General features: G+C 32.9%; 3 protein-coding genes across 6 annotated transcripts; 2 read left to right on the top strand and 1 right to left on the bottom strand.

Moving 5' to 3' along the window:
* Positions 1 to 5204: 5204 nt before the first annotated feature.
* On the top strand, positions 5205 to 10387 carry LOC105802838 (CBL-interacting serine/threonine-protein kinase 9). Of its 3 annotated transcripts, XM_052623880.1 has the most exons (16): positions 5205 to 5577; positions 5765 to 5842; positions 5947 to 6018; positions 6215 to 6322; positions 6424 to 6504; positions 7883 to 7936; positions 8043 to 8067; positions 8155 to 8168; positions 8246 to 8335; positions 8452 to 8574; positions 8824 to 8931; positions 9118 to 9234; positions 9350 to 9406; positions 9735 to 9809; positions 9981 to 10051; positions 10138 to 10387. In XM_052623880.1, exons 1-15 carry the CDS (start codon positions 5386 to 5388, stop codon positions 10047 to 10049), a joined length of 1263 nt encoding a protein of 420 aa, XP_052479840.1. In that variant the 5' UTR covers positions 5205 to 5385; the 3' UTR covers positions 10050 to 10051; positions 10138 to 10387. The 3 variants fall into 3 exon arrangements, with proteins under 3 accessions (XP_052479840.1, XP_012490166.2, XP_012490165.2); XM_012634712.2 differs by having other exon boundaries at positions 5206 to 5577; positions 5780 to 5842; positions 8043 to 8168; XM_012634711.2 differs by having other exon boundaries at positions 5206 to 5577; positions 8043 to 8168.
* A 4854-nt stretch (positions 10388 to 15241) lies between these two features.
* Positions 15242 to 15850, top strand: LOC105802841 (uncharacterized). Its single transcript, XM_012634718.2, has one exon. The coding sequence runs from the start codon at positions 15354 to 15356 to the stop codon at positions 15714 to 15716; it is 363 nt and encodes a 120-aa protein (XP_012490172.1). The 5' UTR covers positions 15242 to 15353; the 3' UTR covers positions 15717 to 15850.
* A 399-nt stretch (positions 15851 to 16249) lies between these two features.
* On the bottom strand, positions 16250 to 20912 carry LOC105802840 (heterogeneous nuclear ribonucleoprotein Q). 2 transcript variants are annotated; one of them, XM_012634715.2, is made up of 9 exons: positions 20630 to 20912; positions 19451 to 19858; positions 19247 to 19363; positions 18997 to 19137; positions 18733 to 18909; positions 18328 to 18529; positions 17112 to 17290; positions 16939 to 17024; positions 16250 to 16846 (listed from the first exon to the last, which is right to left on the bottom strand). In XM_012634715.2, exons 2-9 carry the CDS (start codon positions 19847 to 19849, stop codon positions 16708 to 16710), a joined length of 1440 nt encoding a protein of 479 aa, XP_012490169.1. In that variant the 5' UTR covers positions 19850 to 19858; positions 20630 to 20912; the 3' UTR covers positions 16250 to 16707. The 2 variants fall into 2 exon arrangements, with proteins under 2 accessions (XP_012490169.1, XP_012490171.1); XM_012634717.2 differs by having other exon boundaries at positions 20625 to 20911.
* Between the last annotated feature and the right edge of the window lie 125 nt (positions 20913 to 21037).

Here is a 21037-nt window from a genome sequence, read left to right as displayed (position 1 = left end):
GGAACATTTAATGCTGATACGGGTTCAAAGCCGGTTATTTAAACGAGTTGGAAAAAATGTTAGAAAATGCTTTACCCAATGCAATGTTGAAGGCTAGACCTAATATTGAGTCAAGGATTAGGTTACTAAAAAGGGATTGGTCAATCATGTATGACATGCTTAATGGCCAAAACACAAGCGGTTTTGGTTGGGATGAGCATAGGCAGCTCGTTGTTGCTGAATATGCGGTTTGGGACTCTTATTTAAAGGTAAGAATTAGTTCAAGTCTTTATTATCTTATTTTTACCAAACTATTAACTAATATGATTTCCTCATTTTTATAGAGTCATAAAGAAGCCGGTCAATTCAGACATCGTAGTTTCCCTTACTACGACCAACTTACTACCATATACGCAAGAGATCGAGCGACTAGGAAAGATGCTCAAACAGCCGCTGATGTTCTTGAAGAAATAAATGTTGAGGATGTACCTACTGCAGATATTAATGAAGAAAGAAACGAATACTATGACTGCGATGCTAATGTCTCTTTGGATGACATGGATGTTTCTGCTACGGAGCCACAACCAGATAGAAACCAATGGGGTTCCTCATCTTCAAAGAAGAAAAGAAAGAATTCTGATGCAAGTGATCATTTTTCTTCTTCAGTTCATGATGCTGCCAGTTTATTGGCGGAAAACATGCAGACCATTAGCGAACAAATCAGTAGGAGTATTGCCTCCGATGTGGTAGTTCAACAGAAGTCAGAAGAATTCCAGATCATCCAAGAAAAAGCTACAAATTTATATCCAACCTTATGTGAAATAGAAGGTTTAACAGAGGACGAGCGGTTTCAAGCATTGATTAAAATTTTAGATCATCCAACTCAAATGCTCGTTTTCTTTAGTTTACCTTCTAATGTGCGGTTGGAATGGGTCAGAAGATTTCTTGTTGACCATTAAAAATTATGGTTTTGTTGATGATATTTTCGTAACTTTTTCTGTTTGTAATATTTGAGATGGTATGTCATTACAAAGTTCTAACTTTTTGATGTGGCAAAACTGTATAACATATGGATTATGACATAGAATTTCATGAATTTCATTTAACCTTTTGTTAATATATAAAAATTATGTTTATACAAAATATAATTCTAAAGTTATTTATTACTGCTAATATTTTTTTTATTGTAGAATAATTAAATTATTTGTTCCACTAATGATATTTTAGCACATTAAATATGTATTGCAGTTTAAAAACATGGATGTAAATTTGGCGTTTTGGGCCAACAATCCAAGGACGTCAACTTTATCTTTTTCAATATTAGATTGTAGTTTTTATCAAAATTAAGCATGGTGGCGTTAATGTTTAAATTTTTTTTAAATTTGTCTAATTTTTTTTCATTGCTTTTCTCCTTAAATTGTTTTATTTATAAATTTATTATTCTAATAAATAAATGTCATGTTAAAGAATGAGGAAAATAGATATTCATTTACTTATAAATATTTTTATAATTTTGTATGTATTTTTATCGAAAAATAAATGTTTAAATTTTTAGTTTTTAATTTTTACTTTTGAATTTTAAGAACAAAGGTTAAATTGATATAATATGTAAAATTGAAGGTTAAGTTTATTGAATTTTTAAAGTTAGTACCATATTAATAGAATTTGTAAGTATTATAGTATTGATTTTAGTAAATTCATATAAGAATATTTAATATTAAGAATTTTATTAAATTATATATTTTATTAAATTATATTTAATAATAATTATGTTAAAATTATATTTTAAGTATTATATATTATGATTTTAATAAATTCATATAAGAATATTTAATATTAATAATTTTATTAAATTATATATTTTATTGAATTATATTTAATAATAATTATGTTAAAATATGATTAAATTATTTATTATTTATATTAATAATCTTATTAAAATTTAATAACAATAACAATAATCATCTACCTAAAAAAATTCCGCTAAGGGTATTCTAGTCATTTTAGTTTCTTTCCTTATGCTATTACACACCTCTATTCCATTCAACCAAACACAAGAATACCATTACGCCTCTATTCCATTCCATTCAACCAAACAAAAAGATTACCTATTACGCCTCTATTCCATTACAGCGAACCAAACGCACCCTTAATAGTTTAATCTGTGAATGGATTTATATGATCCCAGAAGCCCAATAGTTCAAAATATTTAAACCCTCATTCTTTGATATAACTTTTCATTGCTCAAAACACTCGGGCATACAATTAGGGATGATGGTCTGATCGAATCGAAATGAAATTCTTTTGAGTTAATCATATTAACGAATCTTATTTTATCATCTTAATTCAATTTGAAATTTTCTTGAATCAAATCGGGTGAGATAGAATTTGAATCAAATTAAATATATTTGTTCGAGTTAAATGTCCTTGCAACCACTGTTGCCCACCGTAATCAAATTTGTTATTAACGTTTATCCTCTCATAATTTATTCATTAATTTTTCATATATGGGTTAACTTTTTGCTTGTTTAATTGCTTCAATTATCTTCTTATTTTGTCACCATGTATTTTGAAATAAAAAATATATTAAATGTAAAAAATTGATTTTTTAATAAAAGTTATTTTAAAGATAAAATGTGAAATTGATACGAGTAGAAAATTTTAGCACAAATATTTTATAACATCATCAATAATTCAAATTTAATAGAAATTGATAAAGATTCAGCATGATTAAACAATTCAATAATATAAATAGTACAAAATGTGACATTTAATTCAATAATATAAATAGTAGACATAAATTCAAAAAAAATATTTTTAGGGTTTGAGAAAAGTAAAAGAATTTTTTTAGGATTGGGGAAAGTAAAAGTTGTAGGGGAAAAATAAAATGACTTGAGGGGGGTTGGGAGAAGGAAAATAAAATGATTTTATGCTTGGTTTATTCGAATTATTTTAATTTGAAAATTCAACTCGAAATTTGAATTCGATTAATTTAATTAGAATTTACGTTTAAATTTTTTGAGTGAAATCTAATTTTACTACTCCCTACTTACAACAATTCGGACAATTTACCAATAAAAGCCATTTTTTTAAAAAAATTACCGAAATGGGCCCATTTTTTAATTATTTACCGGAATGGTCCTTTTTTCGGGAAATCGCGTCCACGTCGGTAGCGATGTCGAGTGCAGCGTCAGAAATCGCATCACGTCGGTAGCGAGATGTTGGCGTGGAAGGAAATCGCTCTCTCAAGGACGCGATTTCCTTCCACGTCAAGATCTCGTACCGACGTGGATGCGATTTCGGCCCACGCGTGAACAGTACCCAACGGTCAAAAAAATAAAATACCGGGCCTATTTCGATAAATTTTAAAAATATAAGGCTTTTTTGGTATTTTGAAAAAATAAATTTTGAATCTTTTTGTTCTTGTATTTATTTTTTTAATCAATTAACTCTTCAATATTACATCAATAGCAACAAGTACAAAAAAGATTCAAAATTATTACCAACAAGATTTGAACCAATGTACTAAGGGAAAAGAGCAAGCATCTTAACCAACTAAGCTAAACTAATTAATTGACATATTATAGAAATATTGTTATTATCTTAATTATATTACTTACGTTCTAACGGTTTATCGGACCTATTCCATACATGTGTCAAATCAGAAAAAATAATACAACAATTTTGTAAAAAAAATCCAGTGTTTACTTCAAATAAATAAGGAAAATAATGATTTGAATGTTTCAAAATTTAATTTTAAACCGAAAAAATCGAAATTTAGGGGCAAAAAGGATCTTTTTCGATGAAAACTGCGGCAAACCGCCTTTGGCGGTTTGTCAGCGCGTACATCTCGAAAAGTTATTCGAAATAAAAAAAATCGTCTCAATCGGACAACCGAGCCAAAAGTTACGGCCTTTCAAAATTTTCCAAGCTAAAAAACATAAACCGTTCATCCACGTAGGCGCGATTTGTGTCCACGTAAGCAAAGCACGCTGACGTGGACGCGATGTTCTGACACGTCCCCTGACATCGCGCTGACGTGGACGCGATTTCGAGAAAATGACCTATTCCGGTAAATAATAAAATACCGAACCCATTTCGATAAATTTTTTAAAAATAGGGCTTTTTTTAATAATTTGTCTCAACAATTCACTTATTTATTAATAATAAGTAATAAAGTAGTTCAAAAACGACACGACTTACGCGATTAAAATAGGGAAGGAAAGCAAATAGAGGCAGGACCAAATATGAGTAGTGGATATAGGCAAAAGAATCCCCCCACGGGATTCATTTGTGGACACAGTTCCCTGTCCCATCCACTACTTCACTTGGAACCTTCTCCGAAACTAGCAATCTTTCAGATTAAAACAAGGCGACAAATTTCTTATTTTAATATTTTATTCATTCATACATTTATTAAATATGGACCACAGAGTTTTCTGAATTATTCCAATAAAAAAAATTGAATTATTGATCCATCCTTGGTTCTTGTTCAATTACTTCAGTACCCTCTGCCTCTTTTTCTACCTTATACCCAGACCTTTCTTTTTATTTTAGTTTACTGGATCGTTTATACATAATTATTTTCTTCTAAAAAAAGTAAATTAAATTTATGAAAAATGACTGTCAAGTTTTTTTATTCATCTAAATAAATTTATACTAATTATTAATTGTTTCATTGAATTTAATGAGGGTTCGATCTTTATTTTACTTTAAAACTCATGATTAGTGTCTCCTTTAATGAATCTACAAAATACGAAAAAGTAATCATTAAACTCACTTCAATCAATAACTTGAAAAAAAGAAAGTAATACACAAAACTCAAAATATTGAGCGAAATAATGTCTGGAATGGTATTTATTTTGCAATAATTGGTAGTCCCATTTTACAATTCCATTAAACGCATGAGTCAAATGTTGAAATATATACTACATAATTATTTTATTGAAGTAAAAAAAATTATAAACGATGCTTGCAGATGATAATTTAAAAACACATAACAACATTTTAAAAAAAAATATAAGTATAAGTGAAAAACAATGTTATATTAGAAAAAAAGGAATGAAACATTTAATAAATAGATTTGGGAGGGAGAGATAAGTAAATTGGGGGGTTAGCCACGGAAGAAACGCGGGGATGTGTCTCCACAGATGAAAATATATACGCCTCATTATATAGTGGACCCCACCCCACCTGGTATAACCCATATCCCTTCCATGCCACCCCGCTACTTCCTCTCCCTCGCATTATTGATTCTTTGTCCCACTTTTCCCTCCCCTTTCTAATCGCCATTTCTGCCACAACCTGAATTTTCAATTTACTACAAGCAAAAAAAAAAAAAAAAGTCTAACAACCAAGGAAAAAATTGTAATCTTGAGATCTGATCGGAAGGTTGAGGACGAGAGAATGAGCTCTAAGAGGAAGGTGTTGCAGGGTAACACGACGAGGACGCGTGTAGGGAAGTACGAGCTTGGGAAAACCTTGGGCGAGGGGAGCTTTGCAAAGGTTAAGTTCGCTAAGAATGTTGAGACCGGCGAGTGCGTCGCCATTAAAATCCTCGACCGTGACCAAGTTCTCCGTCACCGAATGGTCGAACAGGTAAAAACTAACAGCTCCCCTCCTTTCAATCTCCTCCATGGTCCATGCACAAACAACACCAAAAACATTTGAGATAGATCTGGGCCGTCAATAAACATGGGTCTCACTTGTACTTATGATCAAAATTTTGTTGCAAGGTTTTTGGTTAATTTGTTGTGTTAAATCTTTGAAGCCTTAAGATTTTCAGTTTTGTATGGGGCAGATAAAAAGAGAAATATCAACAATGAAGCTTATCAAGCATCCCAATGTCATTAAAATATTTGAGGTAAATAAACGAATCCCTGTCATTAAAGCTGGTTCTGTTTAATCAGCATTGCTCATCAAATTATTTAATTCAGAGTTGTTTGTTTTCTAAATTCTAATGCATAGGTTATGGCAAGTAAGACAAGGATTTATATCGTCATCGAATTTGTTGATGGTGGCGAGCTTTTCGACAAAATTGTAAGGGAATTGCCAATAATTTACTTACGGATATATTTATGGTGAAATGAACATGTGTAAAAAAAAATTGTAACCCTCAAGGAACCTTGTTCGATCTATACGTATATAAGTGTTAGATCGTCGTTTTCTAATTATACTGAGGGAAGGTAGTCGTTAATTGTGTATGAGGTGTGAAAAAAATATTTGAGATTTGTAGGCCAAGAACGGGAGACTAAAAGAGGATGAAGCAAGGAGCTATTTTCATCAGCTTATCAATGCTGTTGATTACTGCCACAGTAGAGGCGTCTACCATAGAGATTTGAAGGTTTTCAACTTTTTTTTTCCCATTAACTGATCAATGAGTACTGTTTTCAAAAGTTTTTTTCAGACACATATATTTAATCGTTAATTACTATACGTTTGCAGCCAGAGAATCTTCTTCTAGACTCGTATGGTGTTCTTAAAATTTCAGATTTTGGATTGAGTGCATTCTCGCAGCAAGTTCGGGTAAGCTTGTATTGTTCAGTTATTGAATATAGAATAGGGTAGAGTAGATCATTTTTCTTATGCCCGTTGATCGGGGTGTGAAAATTTTGGGAAAAACTGATTTTCGATTGAACCGAATTAATTTGGTTAATTGGTCGGGGGTTGGTTAATAAATTTTTAGAAGTTTGGTTAACGGTTAATTTCGTTTGAAGTCGGTTAATTAATCGAAAATTTATATTTTTATATACATTTTACATATATTAAATTCAGTTAATTGGGTTAATTTGGTTAATTCGGTTAATTTTTGATATGTTCTATACTTGTTTTAACTAAAAAAAATATAAACTTCGGTTAATTCGGTTAACCGACCGAATTAACCGAAAAAATTCGATTCGGTTAAATTTTTTTTAAATTTTTGTTCAGTTAATAATTAAAAGTTTAAAAATTTCGACTAATTCAATTAATGCTAATTGAATCGATTAATCAATTGAACACCCCTTGTGGTTTAGACTTGTGATTATATAATATAAACAGAATCTTCTCACCTTTAACTCTCTTAATAAATTTTAAAAAATTATTAGTTATATACTTAGACAATATATTGTATTTGATTGAATTATCAATTAAATTGAAAAGTAATTAAAACCCTTTTCAATTATAAAGTAACAAATATTATATATAAAGTATTTTTAATATTTTAATATTTTATGTAAAATCTAAAATTCAATTTACTTCCACATAAGTTATTATGATTTTCAAAGCATCAAATTTATCAATTCAATTAAACTTTATTTTTTTCATCCGTATTGTTGATGTTTATTTTAAAAAATATATTTCTACTACTGTTATCAAATGCTAATTACCCATAGAAGACATTCTATGATATTTAATTAGAAGAGTAAAATTATTGTTGATCCAACCTTATTTTAGTTAGTACCGTTGTTATAATAATGAAGAAAATGTGGGTTTAAGAATATTTATCGGTGTAAATTTTAATTATTTAAGGGAAGAAAAGAGAAAAACCCTCAAAATTCCAAAAATATTGCCCGCATGGCTAAAGAAAAGACACTCTTGGGCTTTGTTATACTTTTCCTAAGGGGACTATCTGCCTAATAATTCTTTCATTTAGCCAAAAAAAAAGTCTCGATGTAAAGGAAAATTTCCATATTAAAAAGGAGAGGAAAATATTAAGAAGATATGATAGAATTCACATGGCGAAACGACAAAATCCATTTATTAACCAATAATTTGTATGGGAAAATGGTTGAAACAGTTGGTCAAGGCATTTAGTTGGCAGTAACGTCTTATAAATGTTAACTATCAATAATGGAGGAAAAGAATGAAAGCTCCATGTCTAGTAGTGTAATCTTTTATTTTCTTTGACACGTTGAAAATGTAGGAGGATGGGTTGCTTCACACTGCTTGCGGGACTCCAAATTATGTTGCTCCGGAGGTTTTCACTCATGAACTCATAGAAAATAATTAGCTGTATTGCTGCAACTCTTCTTTTTCTTTCTTTTTTTCCTTTTCATTCTGGTATCTGAAATTTTTATTTTCAGGTGCTCAAAGATAAAGGTTATGATGGTACGTCATCTGATATTTGGTCTTGCGGAGTTATTCTCTTTGTTCTCATGGCTGGTTATTTGCCTTTTGATGAGCCAAGCCTTGTAGGCTTGTATAAGAAAGTAAGTACCCTCCAGATTTGGCTTGTCTTTTTAGATGAGAACTTCATTAAAATTGTTTGTACCTTGATAAATTTCAGATCTGGGAGGCTTCTTTCAGCTGTCCATCATGGTTTTCATCTGGTGCTAGGAATTTGATTAAGCGTATTCTTGATCCAAACCCTGTTACCGTAAGTTTCAAATTCAATTCATCCTATGAAACTTTGTGATTACTTGCAATCTTTGATCTCGGTATAAACTTTCACACGTGCATTTTGGTTGAAATTCTGCATGTTCTTCTTGGCAGCGTATAACTATTCCTGAAATTCTACAAGATGAATGGTTCAAGAAAGGGTACAAGCCACCAAAATTTGAGCAGGATGAGGATGTAAATCTTGATGACATAGATGCTGTCTTTAATGACTCAACTGTAAGACATTTTATATTCTGTCTGTTTTATTGCTCTGGGAAAAGAGGTCTATTCTAACCAAAATCCCTTGCAAGCACTTTTGAATGTCGGTGGATCAACTTTTTTGTCCTGAACTTTTGAACATTGACCCTTTAAACTAGTTTTGTTGTTGTTGTGTGTCCATTGCTTTGGAAACTATGTAACCTAAATGAAAGATTAATAAGAGAATAAATTTCATCTAATGCTAATTATGGTTTGTTTGTTGTGCAGGAACACCTTGTAACAGAAAGGAAAGAGAAACCTGTGTCAATGAATGCTTTTGAGCTTATCTCTAGGTCACAGAGCTTTAGTCTTGACAAATTGTTTGAGAAGCAGTGTGTATGTAACTAAGTTCCCTTTGGCTTTCCTTGTATGATATTGTGTTAATCGTAGAATTTGAACAATTATCTCTGTTAAATGTTTCTAGCCTTCATCTTCATTTTCCCTCCTATAATTATTAGAAAGTATTTCTTATCTAAGTGTATATATATTTTTTTCCTTTTCTGGTTTGAATTGAAACTGCAGGGATCTGTGAAGCCAGAAACCAGTTTCGCTTCTCAACGCCCTCCTAATGAAATCCTGTCCAAAATTGAGGAAGCTGCAAAACCTCTGGGCTTTAATGTTCACAAGCGAAACTACAAGGTTTGCTTTTATCTGTCGGGCAAGCTAAATTTCTTGCTTATTCAAAACATCTAGTTCAGATGTTTATAACTTCTGTTTGTACTCTCATGCGTTTGTTCTGCTGGTTTTGGCACAGATGAAGTTGAAAGGTGACAAAAGTGGGAGAAAGGGCCAGCTTTCTGTAGCTACAGAGGTATTGAATTTGTAGCCAGTCAGGCCCCTTTTTAAGTTCTGTTGAGCGCAATGAAAAATTTACTGTTTATTATCTAAATGAAAGCGCATTAGTTACATATTTCTTATTTAGAGTCTACATCATTTTGGATAATGTTACCATGGGATTAGCAAATAGGAATACTGGATTATGACGACCCAGATATTTTAGTCTGAAGCTTGGTATTGTACCAGGTTTAGCTTAGATAGCATTTTCTAAACTACCCTTCAAAGCATTTGAAGATGTAATTAAGATCTTTGATTATTCCATACCTGAGGAACATGTAAACCTAATTGCTCTTCGATCTCAGGTGTTTGAGGTGGCTCCCTCCTTACATATGGTGGAGCTTCGTAAAACTGGTGGTGACACATTGGAGTTTCACAAGGTATAGATGCTTTTAATTTTAGCTTTGTTGGTGAGAAAATGTTTCAGTAACTCAGTTTAACAGGAATTTTTCTTCCATTTAAATTTGTCCCAATTGAGTTTATGTGCAGTAAATAATAATATGTTGAATATTTAAGTTAAACTCATATGCAAGTTGTTGTGTGAATGACAGTTCTATAAAAGCTTTTCGAGTGAACTGAAAGATATAGTGTGGAAATCGGGGGAAACTGCAGAAGCGTAAAGGTCATCTCTCTTGCTCCCTGCTTTATGTTATCGTCGTACTGACTAATGAGCAAAGTTTACTGACTTCTTGTAATTTGGTTGCGCAGGTCACAACAATGCCTCGTGTATATACTGGTGGGAAGATGAGTGGACTAGATGCCTCAAAACGTGAGGCGCTTGGTTCATTGCGTTTTTTTAATATCCTTTAGGGAGTAATCAAATTCATTGAAATTTTGCAAACATCTAGCCTAGCTATATTGCTGTTCATCAAATGGAGAAACGCTTTGTTTACTGCTCTATTTCTGGAAGATATTCCCATTTTTTTATATTAAACTAGAAAGTTTTGGAAACATAAAAGACCTCGGACATTAGTTCATAGTTAAGGGGTTCAAAACAAGGAAGCTTTTGCTATATGATGCACTTCGTTTCAGAGAAATAGAAAAGATTGAAGGGAAAGAACAGAGAGTGAAGTAGAGAAGAAGAAGATTCATTTAGCAATTTTTCATAATTGTCTACTTACTCACACCAACGCTAAAAATGGAAGAAAAATGGCAGTTACATGAATCGATTAGGGAAGCTGTTACACTACAACTATAATTCCCAAGCATAAACTCACCCTTTTCACTAAAGGATTAAATGACCGTTTCACTAACACGGTTTACTAAACGCAACGCATCACTAACCAACTTAACTAACTTGCTTTTGTCTTACTGTAGTTCCTGCCATAACAATTACTCCCCCCCCCCCCCCCACCCTCAAAAGATCCTTGTCCTCAAGGATCAAAGGTAGGAAATTCCTTTTGCAGTCCACTCCACCAGCATCTCGGTGATTGCCCGATTCCCTTACTTGACCATGTGCCTTTCTAGGATACGAGCAGACTTTTTAAGCATAGCCCTATTACTACCAACTACTGGAAGAATAGATTGCACATGAGTTTTCCCAACTCGAGGGTAGTTGGAACCTATACGCCACCTTCCCTACCTTGGCCTTAATGGCAAAAGGACCCAAGTACTTAGGAGATAGCTTTTGGTTCAACACTTTTCTGACAGTATGCTACCCATATGGCTGCAACTTGAGATACACGAACTCACCTACTTGGAACTCTTTGTCACTTCTATTTTGATTTGCTAATTGTTTCATCTGTCCTGAGCCTTCTAAGATGAAACTGGAGTAGCCTTCTTGCAATTTCTCTTTGCTGTAAGCTCCTATCAACACTATCGACTGATGATGCACCAGCCAAGTAAGGCAAATGCTGAGGAGGGACCTGCCCATATAAGGCCTCGTATGGTGTAGTTTGGATTGCTAAGTGAAAAGTGGAATTGTACCAACCAAGAGGTAACCATGACATCCAATCTCCTGGTTTCTCACCAGTCATGTATCACAGATAACAGGAACCTTTTAATACCCCTTATCCAACCTGATCATCAGGTCTAAGTCACAAGATGCTATGATCATTGTCGAAGCAACTACGAGTAATCATACACCATTCAACCATTTAAATATGTAAATAAGCATTAAAGGCATTCACAACATGTCACACAATCATTTTTGGGTCTTACATGGGTTCATGGAAGCTCTTTTTCTAACTCGAAGATGAATTAGACCAAAACGTAAAATTTTTAAAAGTCTCGGACCAACGCCGCAACGACCTCAAAGTTTCTTTGTCGCAGCGTCGTCATCTCAGTGAGTTACGTCGTGACAATATATATATCCTTTGTAGGTCAGGTACTCAAGTTTTTGGTAAAATTAAAAAGATGGAACTTTCACTAGAAATAATAATGTGTCGAGGGATTTGTTGATTTTGATTTATTTAGAAAATGAGTTTATCTCTCTACCACGTAATACTAACCTTTCATTCAATTGAATTCCGCGTTATTTTCACATTGAGTTGCATGTGTTTTTGTTGCTTTCTTTGTCAGTCAATCAAATACTTTGAAACTAACGTATAGGTTGCCATTTATTTTTCTTCTCCAATTTCTCAAGTTCCTTTAATGTTATTTAAAGAAAACAACCAGCAATTTAACTCAAATTTGTAGAAGCTTGAATTTTGGTTATTGACACCAAAATCTTAAACGACCAAGAATTGATACGACTTAAAAATTAAGATTATATAATCAATTTCATTTATAATTGATTTATTTTATGATATAAAAATAAATATATTATATTTTAAAATAGTGAAAGTTTTTATATGAAAAGTTATTTTTCAAAAAATATATACTTAATCTTTTAGAATTATTTTGTAAAATTTTTTAAAATTTAACCAATTAATATTGGGTTAATATTTGGTATACTAACAAGGTACTTTTTTATTATTATTCTACAAACAAATTTAAGAAATATTCAAATATATTTTTTAATATTATACTACACCCGTATGGAGCCATCAAGGATGACACTGCATGGATTTGGTAATACATGAAGTAGCTCCCTGTGGTATGAGCTAAGGGGAGGGTGTCGGGTGGGGATCCGGTTTGAAGTGTAAGAACGGTGTTTGGAGAGCTCTTAGGTGAAATTGACAAGTATCTCCAATTTCTATTCATCTCTCTCTTTTGTAATTTCTTATTTTACACAGTAATTTGATGGGTAGTTGAAAGCATATTCATTTAAATTTTGAAATGAAGCAAAGATTATATCACTATAAAATGTTTCATTTCAATTTTTCTTTATATTCTTAATTTCTTGACTTGAAAACACTTAAAAACTATTCTTTTAACAAAAAGTAACGAGTATTGCTATTAATTTTTGGTTTTATATTTTATATAAATTTTATAAAATACAAATAATTTAAATTCAATATAAACACACCTTTCAATTCTTTTTGTTTTTATATTATTAATTTCTTGACTAAGTGTGTTTCCATCACTTTGTTTTGTATACTCATATTTTTCAAATAAATTGATTTAATAATAATATTCATTAATTACATTAATATTATTTTAACTTTTTTGCACGCAAAGTACAATTAAAACAAATATTGACTTACTGATTATCTAATGTTAACTAATATCAAACGGTATTACGTGGTCGGATCATAATACAGAAAGGCAACTCATATTAGTAGATGAACTTAAATGTGTCCTTACTCTAATAAAAAAAAAGGAGCAAACCAATTGAAAGACTAACATGTCGTCTATTAGGTCTAATTTGGGGAGATGTTTTGTCTTGGCAATCACAACGGGTGACTCCAAAAAATAGGGACATGAATGTGACTTACTGGAATGACAATACATTTGACAGGGCCCAAATAGAATAGATCCTAGATTCATTTATGAATTTATTCAATTGTGACGCTTATAGTGTGACGTATATTAATCCTTAGTGGATGATGGACTATGTATGCATGACTCGCATACTTTAATGTAAGTAAAAACTTGAGTTCAAATAGATAAGGAATTGAAAACTGGTGCATTGGGTATATGACTTCTATAATATGTAGCATCATTCACAATTGTGAAATTCATAGTTCAATTAATGAGTAAATGATATTCTCTCAACGACATTACATGATAGATGAAAAGTAAACGTGGCTACTGATTGTTTTCCTTTGTAATAAATGACTTTGTTACTATATGATGGTAATTGACTTTTCATGAAGGATGATGTAATGATTACTATGAGGTAAAATAATATCATATTGGAAGAATGAATTTATCCTAAAAGATTAAGGATATCCTGTGAGAGTAACACACTTATAATATGGTCATTGGACGAGCACTGATTGAATACCTTTCGTAATGATATGTAACTAGGGAGAACTTAATAATGATAGTATAGTAGAATGATTTTGTGGTTAAACAAGTTTATAATTAATAGATGAAAAGATGAAACTTAATTATAAATTATTTGAGCCCTAATTAAATATGTTCAATTGGTCCCTCTGCTAGCTGTTGAAATCATAAATGAATTGCATGTAGAATCAAATGAATAGATTTGAATGAAAATTATGAAGTTCGAGAAATGAGTGACATTCACAAAATAATGTACTTTCTTACTAAGTATAGAAATGACTTAAGAACTAATTTAATTTTTTCAATTATTATTTAATCAATTAAATAATTGAAGTTCAAAATTGAAATTAAATTAATTAGTCGTTATGAACAGTTGAATATGAAAATTAAATGTATTTGTTCATATATTCTTTTATGGTAAAGTTGTCATGACTTTAATGGAATTAGAATTGGGTTGAGAAAATTATTTGATTAGAAAATTAATTTATCTAATTAAATTAATTAAGTAAATAATATTTATTTTGAGAAATAGAAAACATTTTTTGGTTGTATTAAATTATAAAGTGTTGGGTTAAAATTTCAAGAAACAATATAATTGGATCTAATACAAGAGAGACCTAAATCTCCCCATAAGAGGGGCGATATCTCTAGTATTATTTACTAGGGTGTGCTATTCAACCAAGATTCTCTCTCTCCATATAAATATATGGTACTAGTAGGGTTATTTACACAAGTTTGAGATATTGTTATTCTGCCAAAAAGTTGTAAAAAATTATTTTCTAAGAATAAATTCTATTTTTTAGGAATTACAATTCTACCAGTTTTTATTGAGAGAGAATTACTTTCCAACTAAAAGTAATAAATCGTTTCTGGTTCTGTGTTTGGTTCGTGATTGTTTGAGCCTACACTCGCAAGTCGCAACAATTTGTGGTATGAGAATAGCAGAAAAGATCATTAGGTTGGAAGCCGGGAACATCTAGGATCCGTCTTGCACAAAGCACATGTATTTTTCGAAAAAAAATTTATTGATATAAATATCACAAACCGACTCGATTTAAAAAAAAAATTATTGTGACCGAAAACCATTTTCTAAATAGGATTTTTCAAAAGGTTGCTCACTTCATCCCTACACATGGGAATGAAGCACATTTCATGGTCAACCATTTACCTTATTCTTTTTAGTAATAATTAATTTATAAATTTATATATTATATAAATAAATATGGATAAGAAGACTAATAAAGTCTATTTCTAATTGATTTATGGTGTGTTTTTAAAATGTTTTTGTTTGCTCTAAAAAAAAATTAATTCTTTAAGACTCTCTGTATTAAAGAGTAATAAATTAGTAATAGTTAATGTATCATTTTAATGGTTGAAAATATTTCAGTCTTTAGCTAATATAAATTAGTAATAAAATTCCAATAAAAATTAGAATTTGAAGTGAGATTAAATTAGAATGGATCCGTCGTCGTACCATATAACTAGAATTTACCTACCTCACTACCATATCTTTTTTCTTTTCGTTTCTGTTCTTTTGGCTGGGAAAGAAAATCGTAAAAAAGATCATACATAAAGAAGGAGGAAGAAGAATTATGTGGGCTACGTCTCCCGCTGCTTCCTTACCTTACTTGCCTGCCCCCATACCCATACATACCAGGTATCCTTTTCCCCTCAACGTGCGTTTACCTCGTCACCCAGCCGCCTCCAACCAAGATGATGGAAAGGAAATAAGTGGGTCCGACGTGCTATGGGCTCTGCAGAGAGCAGCCGCCCACAAGAAGAAAGCCAACCGAAAGAAGAAGGGTTCAGCATCATCACCTGAACCCACCCAAAGACTGGAGGATACCATCGATTACACTAATGTCAAGCCCTTGCAGATAAGGACTGAGTGGAGCCTTAAGCTGGATGAGCTGGAAGAGCGTCTTCACGTGCTCCAACAGGAAGGCACCACTTAAATTAAGCATCTCCTTCTTTTGTGATAACCGATATGTTTGATTTTTACCTGGAAACATAATTCAAGTGTACCCAAAATTGCATAATTTTCTGCTCATCTTTTTCTTTGTTATGACCAGCTTAAGAATTTTGCTCATTGATCATCATTTTGGATTTTGCTAGTTACCATGTTCCCTTTGGTTTTTAATCAGCTATATTCTCTTAGTATGATTGAGAGGAAAATACATCTTCAATACACGTCAGTCTTTCGTTGCAGCAGCAACAACAATAACAATTGCAATGCACGTTGCTGCACCTGTTCCGCTGTTTATCAAGTCTAGATCGTGAAATCAATTCATTTCCTCCTCGCAAGCTTTCCCTCACCCATAAAAATGTGTACCTTCTATTGAGTTTTGCCATCCAAAACAATACTTTTTTATCTATGTTTAGTCCTGATGGTCTTACCCACTTACTTGGATATGTTGAGAAGACAAGATGGTAGAAGAACAATAATAATAAAAATAATAATAATAATAATAAAGGAAAAGATGAAGGCTGCACCAAAAAAGTTGCGTTGAGAGTTACCCAAAACCAATCCAGTTAGGCCATATCCACGAAACAGAGGAAACTACAAGGAATCGACTTCAAACATGGAGTACGGAGTGGAGCCTGTATATAGCCCTTAGAGTTAAAAGCAAAACCCAACTTCTGTTTCCTGCTATGTAACAATAAAGCAATCAACCAAGTACAACAAAACTTGTCGAACAATATAATTTCAACTACCTCTCCTACAGACCTTTTTAAGTTTTTTATATGATGCTCCAAATTTCCCCATTCCAACATTGTTTTCACTCTCTAATTTCGTTTTATAATCCATGATTTTGGGTGGTATGGAGGCAGTGAACGAGAGAGATAAGAGGGTGGTTAAACAGTCCCCTTCACCATTCATCCAACTACAACGTCTGTCTCCTGTTTCCCAGCAAAAGCGCTACCTGATGTCCACACTCCCACAAACTAATAGGGTCTGTACCTTCTACTGCGGTTGCCTTCAACGCCTCCACTATTTCCACTTCGCCCTGCTCCTCCTCCCGGGCCATTGCCCCGATCAACTCTTCGAGGACGTGGGGTTGGCATCTGCACTCCTGGCTGTTGGCTGCCCAAATTCCACAACAGCAAAAGCAATTGTTGAAAATGTATTGTCAACTGAGGAAAATATTATAATTTAACCAAAACAAGGTGACTTACAGGACGTATCCTATTCGGCCATCTGGTAGAACCATGGGCACCATAGCCATATTTGTTGGCATTGGCCCTCTTCCATATATTACTGGCTGTTAATGTGCATGATTATACATTAGTTTTACCAATACGAGAACTCCATCTAAGAAAAATAAAAATACACAAATCAACCTGAGTACCTGCTGAAAACTAGTGGCAGCACCAAATCCAGCACTTGGAGAGCCATATGTAGTTCCAGTAAAACCACCATACCCAGGATGCTGAAGATGGTTTGGATTAAGCCCAGCAATGTAAGGGTATGCTGCATCAGTTTTCTTATCAGCCTGAGGTTTGGCAAGGACAACTTCCAAGACTTGGCCTACAGTCATGTCAGTCAAAATATTTTTAGGGGAAAGGCATTTAACAAATTTTCTAATGCCATATCTCATAGACAACCACACAAAGGGATCTCTTTACAAGTCAAAATTAGAAATAAGTTGATCTAAAATAAACCAAGTCTAAGCAAATCCTGATAAAAAATAAGTCCATTTAGATACAATCAACACTAATCAAATCCTATCAATTGGAATTAGTTTTTCCAGATATATTTCATAAGGTGATAACTTACAAGGACATTCCTCTGAGGTTATTAGATCAAGAATCAATTAATTGCTTATGTTCTTCAGAAACCTCAATATATGCATAAAAGAACAATTATCTGAGCAGTCTCAAAATTAGTTCACTGAAAATTGATTACTGAAGAAAAATGCACATGCAATATGAGCATGATAAGATGTAAATTTCTAAAAGAACTAAGACACAAATACGGCAGGACACAACAATAAGAAATTTTTTATGCATCTTTTTTATACAAGTATTATTTTTCATTCACATACAGTTAATTCTTCACAAAACTTTCTTATCATTAAATTTCTGTTACAACCAAATAAGGTTTAAAGTTCAACTAATAAAAGCCAACAGTTTAAACCGAGAGATCAAATATTTGATCCAAAGTAAGGACCAAATTATCTCAATCCATATCTACAAGCTAGCATGTGGTACAACATGTTACAGAGCTTATAAAAGTGGAGCTTTTACATCAGAAAATAACTTTCAAAAAGTTAAAAGAGGAAAAAGTGGATAAGAAGTTTAGAGACAAAGCAAAGAATGCAGGAACTTCTATGCAACTACGGACAGAGAAAGAAAAAACTGAACGCCGAAGATTCATATCCAACACCGATATGCATAAGTAACTGGGCATGTTGGCTACAAAGTTGATTACATGCAGAAGATAGCACTACTTTTTTTCCCTTGAATAATTTGAAGACAGCTTGAATAATTTAAGCAGCAGCCACACCAATCAAAGCAATAATTTTGTTTTCAGAAAGAGTACAAGGTATTGCAAGAGAAAATTACCATCTATTTCATACTTCTCTGTATCTTTGACAGCTTTCAAAGCACTTGATCTTTCGGCATAATGTATAAACCCAAAATCCCGCTTACCAGCTTTGCCAGGTGGCATAACCACTTTTGTTACTTCCCCATGGCGCTGAAATACTTCCTTTAGTTTCTCTGTAGAAGTGTTATCGGGAATGTTTTTGACATATAGAGCCTTCACCTGTTAGTTTCATAACATGAAATTAGAACTTCGCTTGGTGGTAGAAATAAAACAGGAGGTTGCATACATCCAACTATTAACATCTGGCAATTAATAATCCAAACAGGAGGTTCCTCACCCTCCCCCAAAAAAAAAAAACAAACAAACCCAGTAGTGGTTCCTTCAAGATGGCACTTCAAAATGAATTTGAAAAATAGAATTACCTGCGAAGCAGCAGAATGATCAGGTGAACTCTTTGGATCAGCCCATGTGACAGTAGGGTTGTTGCCATCCAGCTTAAAATTTGCACTTGCCATTTTCTGCCTTGAATAATCAGCGCAGGCATTGTTGTAGTACAAGACAAAAGCAAAACCACGATTTCGGTTTACATTCAGAGGATCCTGCAATTCGCAAATCAAAATGGTAAAGGGATTTCCCAATGTTCACACTTTTATAAGATAAAAACATCATCTGGTTCAAATTTTCACCTTTATTAGTTCTATATTTTCAACTCCAGGTCCAACACTCTCAATGGCTTTTCTGAAGTCATCCTCAGTCAAGCTCTTTGGAATATTACCAATAAATAATCTGTTCTTAGTTTCAGAGAAAGAACACCTTATAGTTTTACCCTGCAGAGATTATTATGTATATTGAAAAAGAAAACCAAACTACATTGTTAAAAGAAGCAATGAAGGTGATAAATTGCATCAGCAAGCAAACTAAAGCAACCAAAATTACCCTGAACTCTTTGCTGTGCAGCTCATCAACAGCCTTTTCAGCAACCTCTTTTGTTTTGAATGCCACAAAAGCGTAGCCCTTGCTTTCACCAGATTCTTTATCTTTTATCAACCTAATCTGCAAAATAACTTACTATTAAAAGTGAAAACCCAAAATTATCCAAGGGGGGGAAGAGCTTGAAAATCACAATCACAAAGTTGCAACCTCAAAAATTTCTCCTATTGCTTCACAAAGTTCCCTCAAGTCTTCTTCTGAGGTATCCTTCGGAAGCCCTCCAATGAAAACCTCAGAACCATTAGGAGGCAAGGCAAGAAGTTGAGCATGCTTTTCTTTTTCTTCCTCACTAATAGAAGCTGTGGGCTTTTCTTCATCTTCCACATGCTCTGTTTCAATGTGGCTTCTCTCTACTTCCAATGATTGATCTTTTCCATCCACCCCTGATTTTGAGTCCTCAAATTCCTCTTCATCATTTTCTTCCCCATTTTCATCACCACCACTATCCACTCCGTCTTCATCTACATGTTCTTCAACATCATCATCCTCTTCCTCCATGTAATTGTCATCAAGATCCACCCTCTCATCAACTTCTGCATTCTCCGCCATGTATGGTCCCTTTTCAGATTATTCAAACACAGCAAATGAAACCTTGTTATATATCTGCACTTCACAAAAAACAAAAAGCTCCAAGTGCATAGCAGTAGTAAATGAACATCCATAACATTAAAAATTATCCTGGCCCAAGAATGAAAAAAAGAAGTAAAAAGGAATAGCTAATAAACAGCTGGAAAAAACAGCGCAAAAGAAGATAGGAAGGAAGGAAGGAAGGAAAGAAAAAAGATGAAAATTTTTTATTGCTAAGCAACTAAATAGAGCTCAACTGGTACTACAATAAATTTGAAGAGTAAAGGGAAACAAATTGCCTCAGTAATTCCAAAAGCGAAAAGAAATTAAACAAACAAACAAACAAACCAACCAATAATAAAGTAGCAACTGGATATCTATTTGTATAAATATTAACTGAAATTTAAACAAGGGCTAAACAGTGTGCTAAAAGGAAAACCAATCCCTAATTCACATAACCCCTAAAACCCAGAAACAAATTAAAGAAGCTGAAATTCAATGCCAGGAACGTCAATCCTACTTAAGAAAAGCTTACGAGTTTACATTTTCCCTTAAATCCGCATTCAAACGATAACAAATTTAAACAATAAACTATAAGCAAATAAATGGCAACGAGAAAATAGATGTAAATGCGACAAATCTAAACAAGATGAAAGAAAGAAAAAAGATATTAGGGCAGTCAAAAGGACCATAAAAAAAGAAAAAGAAAAAGAATACTAAAGAATACAAAATAAAGGAGAGTGAAATTGGGGCTTACCTTACCAATTGATAAATTTATCGGCTTTATAAGCTAAAATTTGATGGGTTTTTTCTCTCTTGGATAATTGAAAATTTGAATCCAAAATCCAACAAAGAAGAAGGATATTCAGCTACAAGGAAAATTTTTTGGATATTGCATCAGAAATCATAAGACATGAATAGTACCTAATTTAAATTGATGGTTATTTTTGTTTTTTTCTGGGGGAAATGGCGATTGAAAAACATAGGTTGAAAGTTTTTGTGGGGTACTTTTTTTGGGGGGGGGGGTGGGAGGGGTTCTCCGGTGGGTATCGTTTCTGAGTTTTATTATCCGACAGAGCCTAATGAGCAGCGTGGATTCTTTGTTCCAGAACAACCCTAATTGGAAGAGTGTAGGGATACGGTGCGGTTTCGATATTACTGCTAAAGTAA

This window comes from Gossypium raimondii, chromosome 11, assembly GCF_025698545.1.
Source record: "Gossypium raimondii isolate GPD5lz chromosome 11, ASM2569854v1, whole genome shotgun sequence".
In the NCBI taxonomy this organism is placed as follows: Eukaryota; Viridiplantae; Streptophyta; class Magnoliopsida; order Malvales; family Malvaceae; genus Gossypium; species Gossypium raimondii.
This window is presented reverse-complemented; position numbering and strand designations above follow the sequence as displayed.

Coding starts and splice junctions, on each gene's coding strand:
- LOC105802838 (XM_012634711.2), top strand. CDS start 5,386: ATGAGCTCTAAGAGGAAGGTGTTGCAGGGTAACACGACGAGGACGCGT. Junction 6,323..6,423: donor TCTACCATAGAGATTTGAAG/GTTTTCAACTTT, acceptor ATACGTTTGCAG/CCAGAGAATCTTCTTCTAGA. Junction 8,169..8,245: donor TTGTAGGCTTGTATAAGAAA/GTAAGTACCCTC, acceptor GATAAATTTCAG/ATCTGGGAGGCTTCTTTCAG.
- LOC105802841 (XM_012634718.2), top strand. CDS start 15,354: ATGTGGGCTACGTCTCCCGCTGCTTCCTTACCTTACTTGCCTGCCCCC.
- LOC105802840 (XM_012634715.2), bottom strand. CDS start 19,849: ATGGCGGAGAATGCAGAAGTTGATGAGAGGGTGGATCTTGATGACAAT. Junction 18,530..18,732: donor ATCATTCTGCTGCTTCGCAG/GTAATTCTATTT, acceptor TGAAACTAACAG/GTGAAGGCTCTATATGTCAA. Junction 17,291..18,327: donor AGAGAAGTATGAAATAGATG/GTAATTTTCTCT, acceptor ACATGACTGTAG/GCCAAGTCTTGGAAGTTGTC.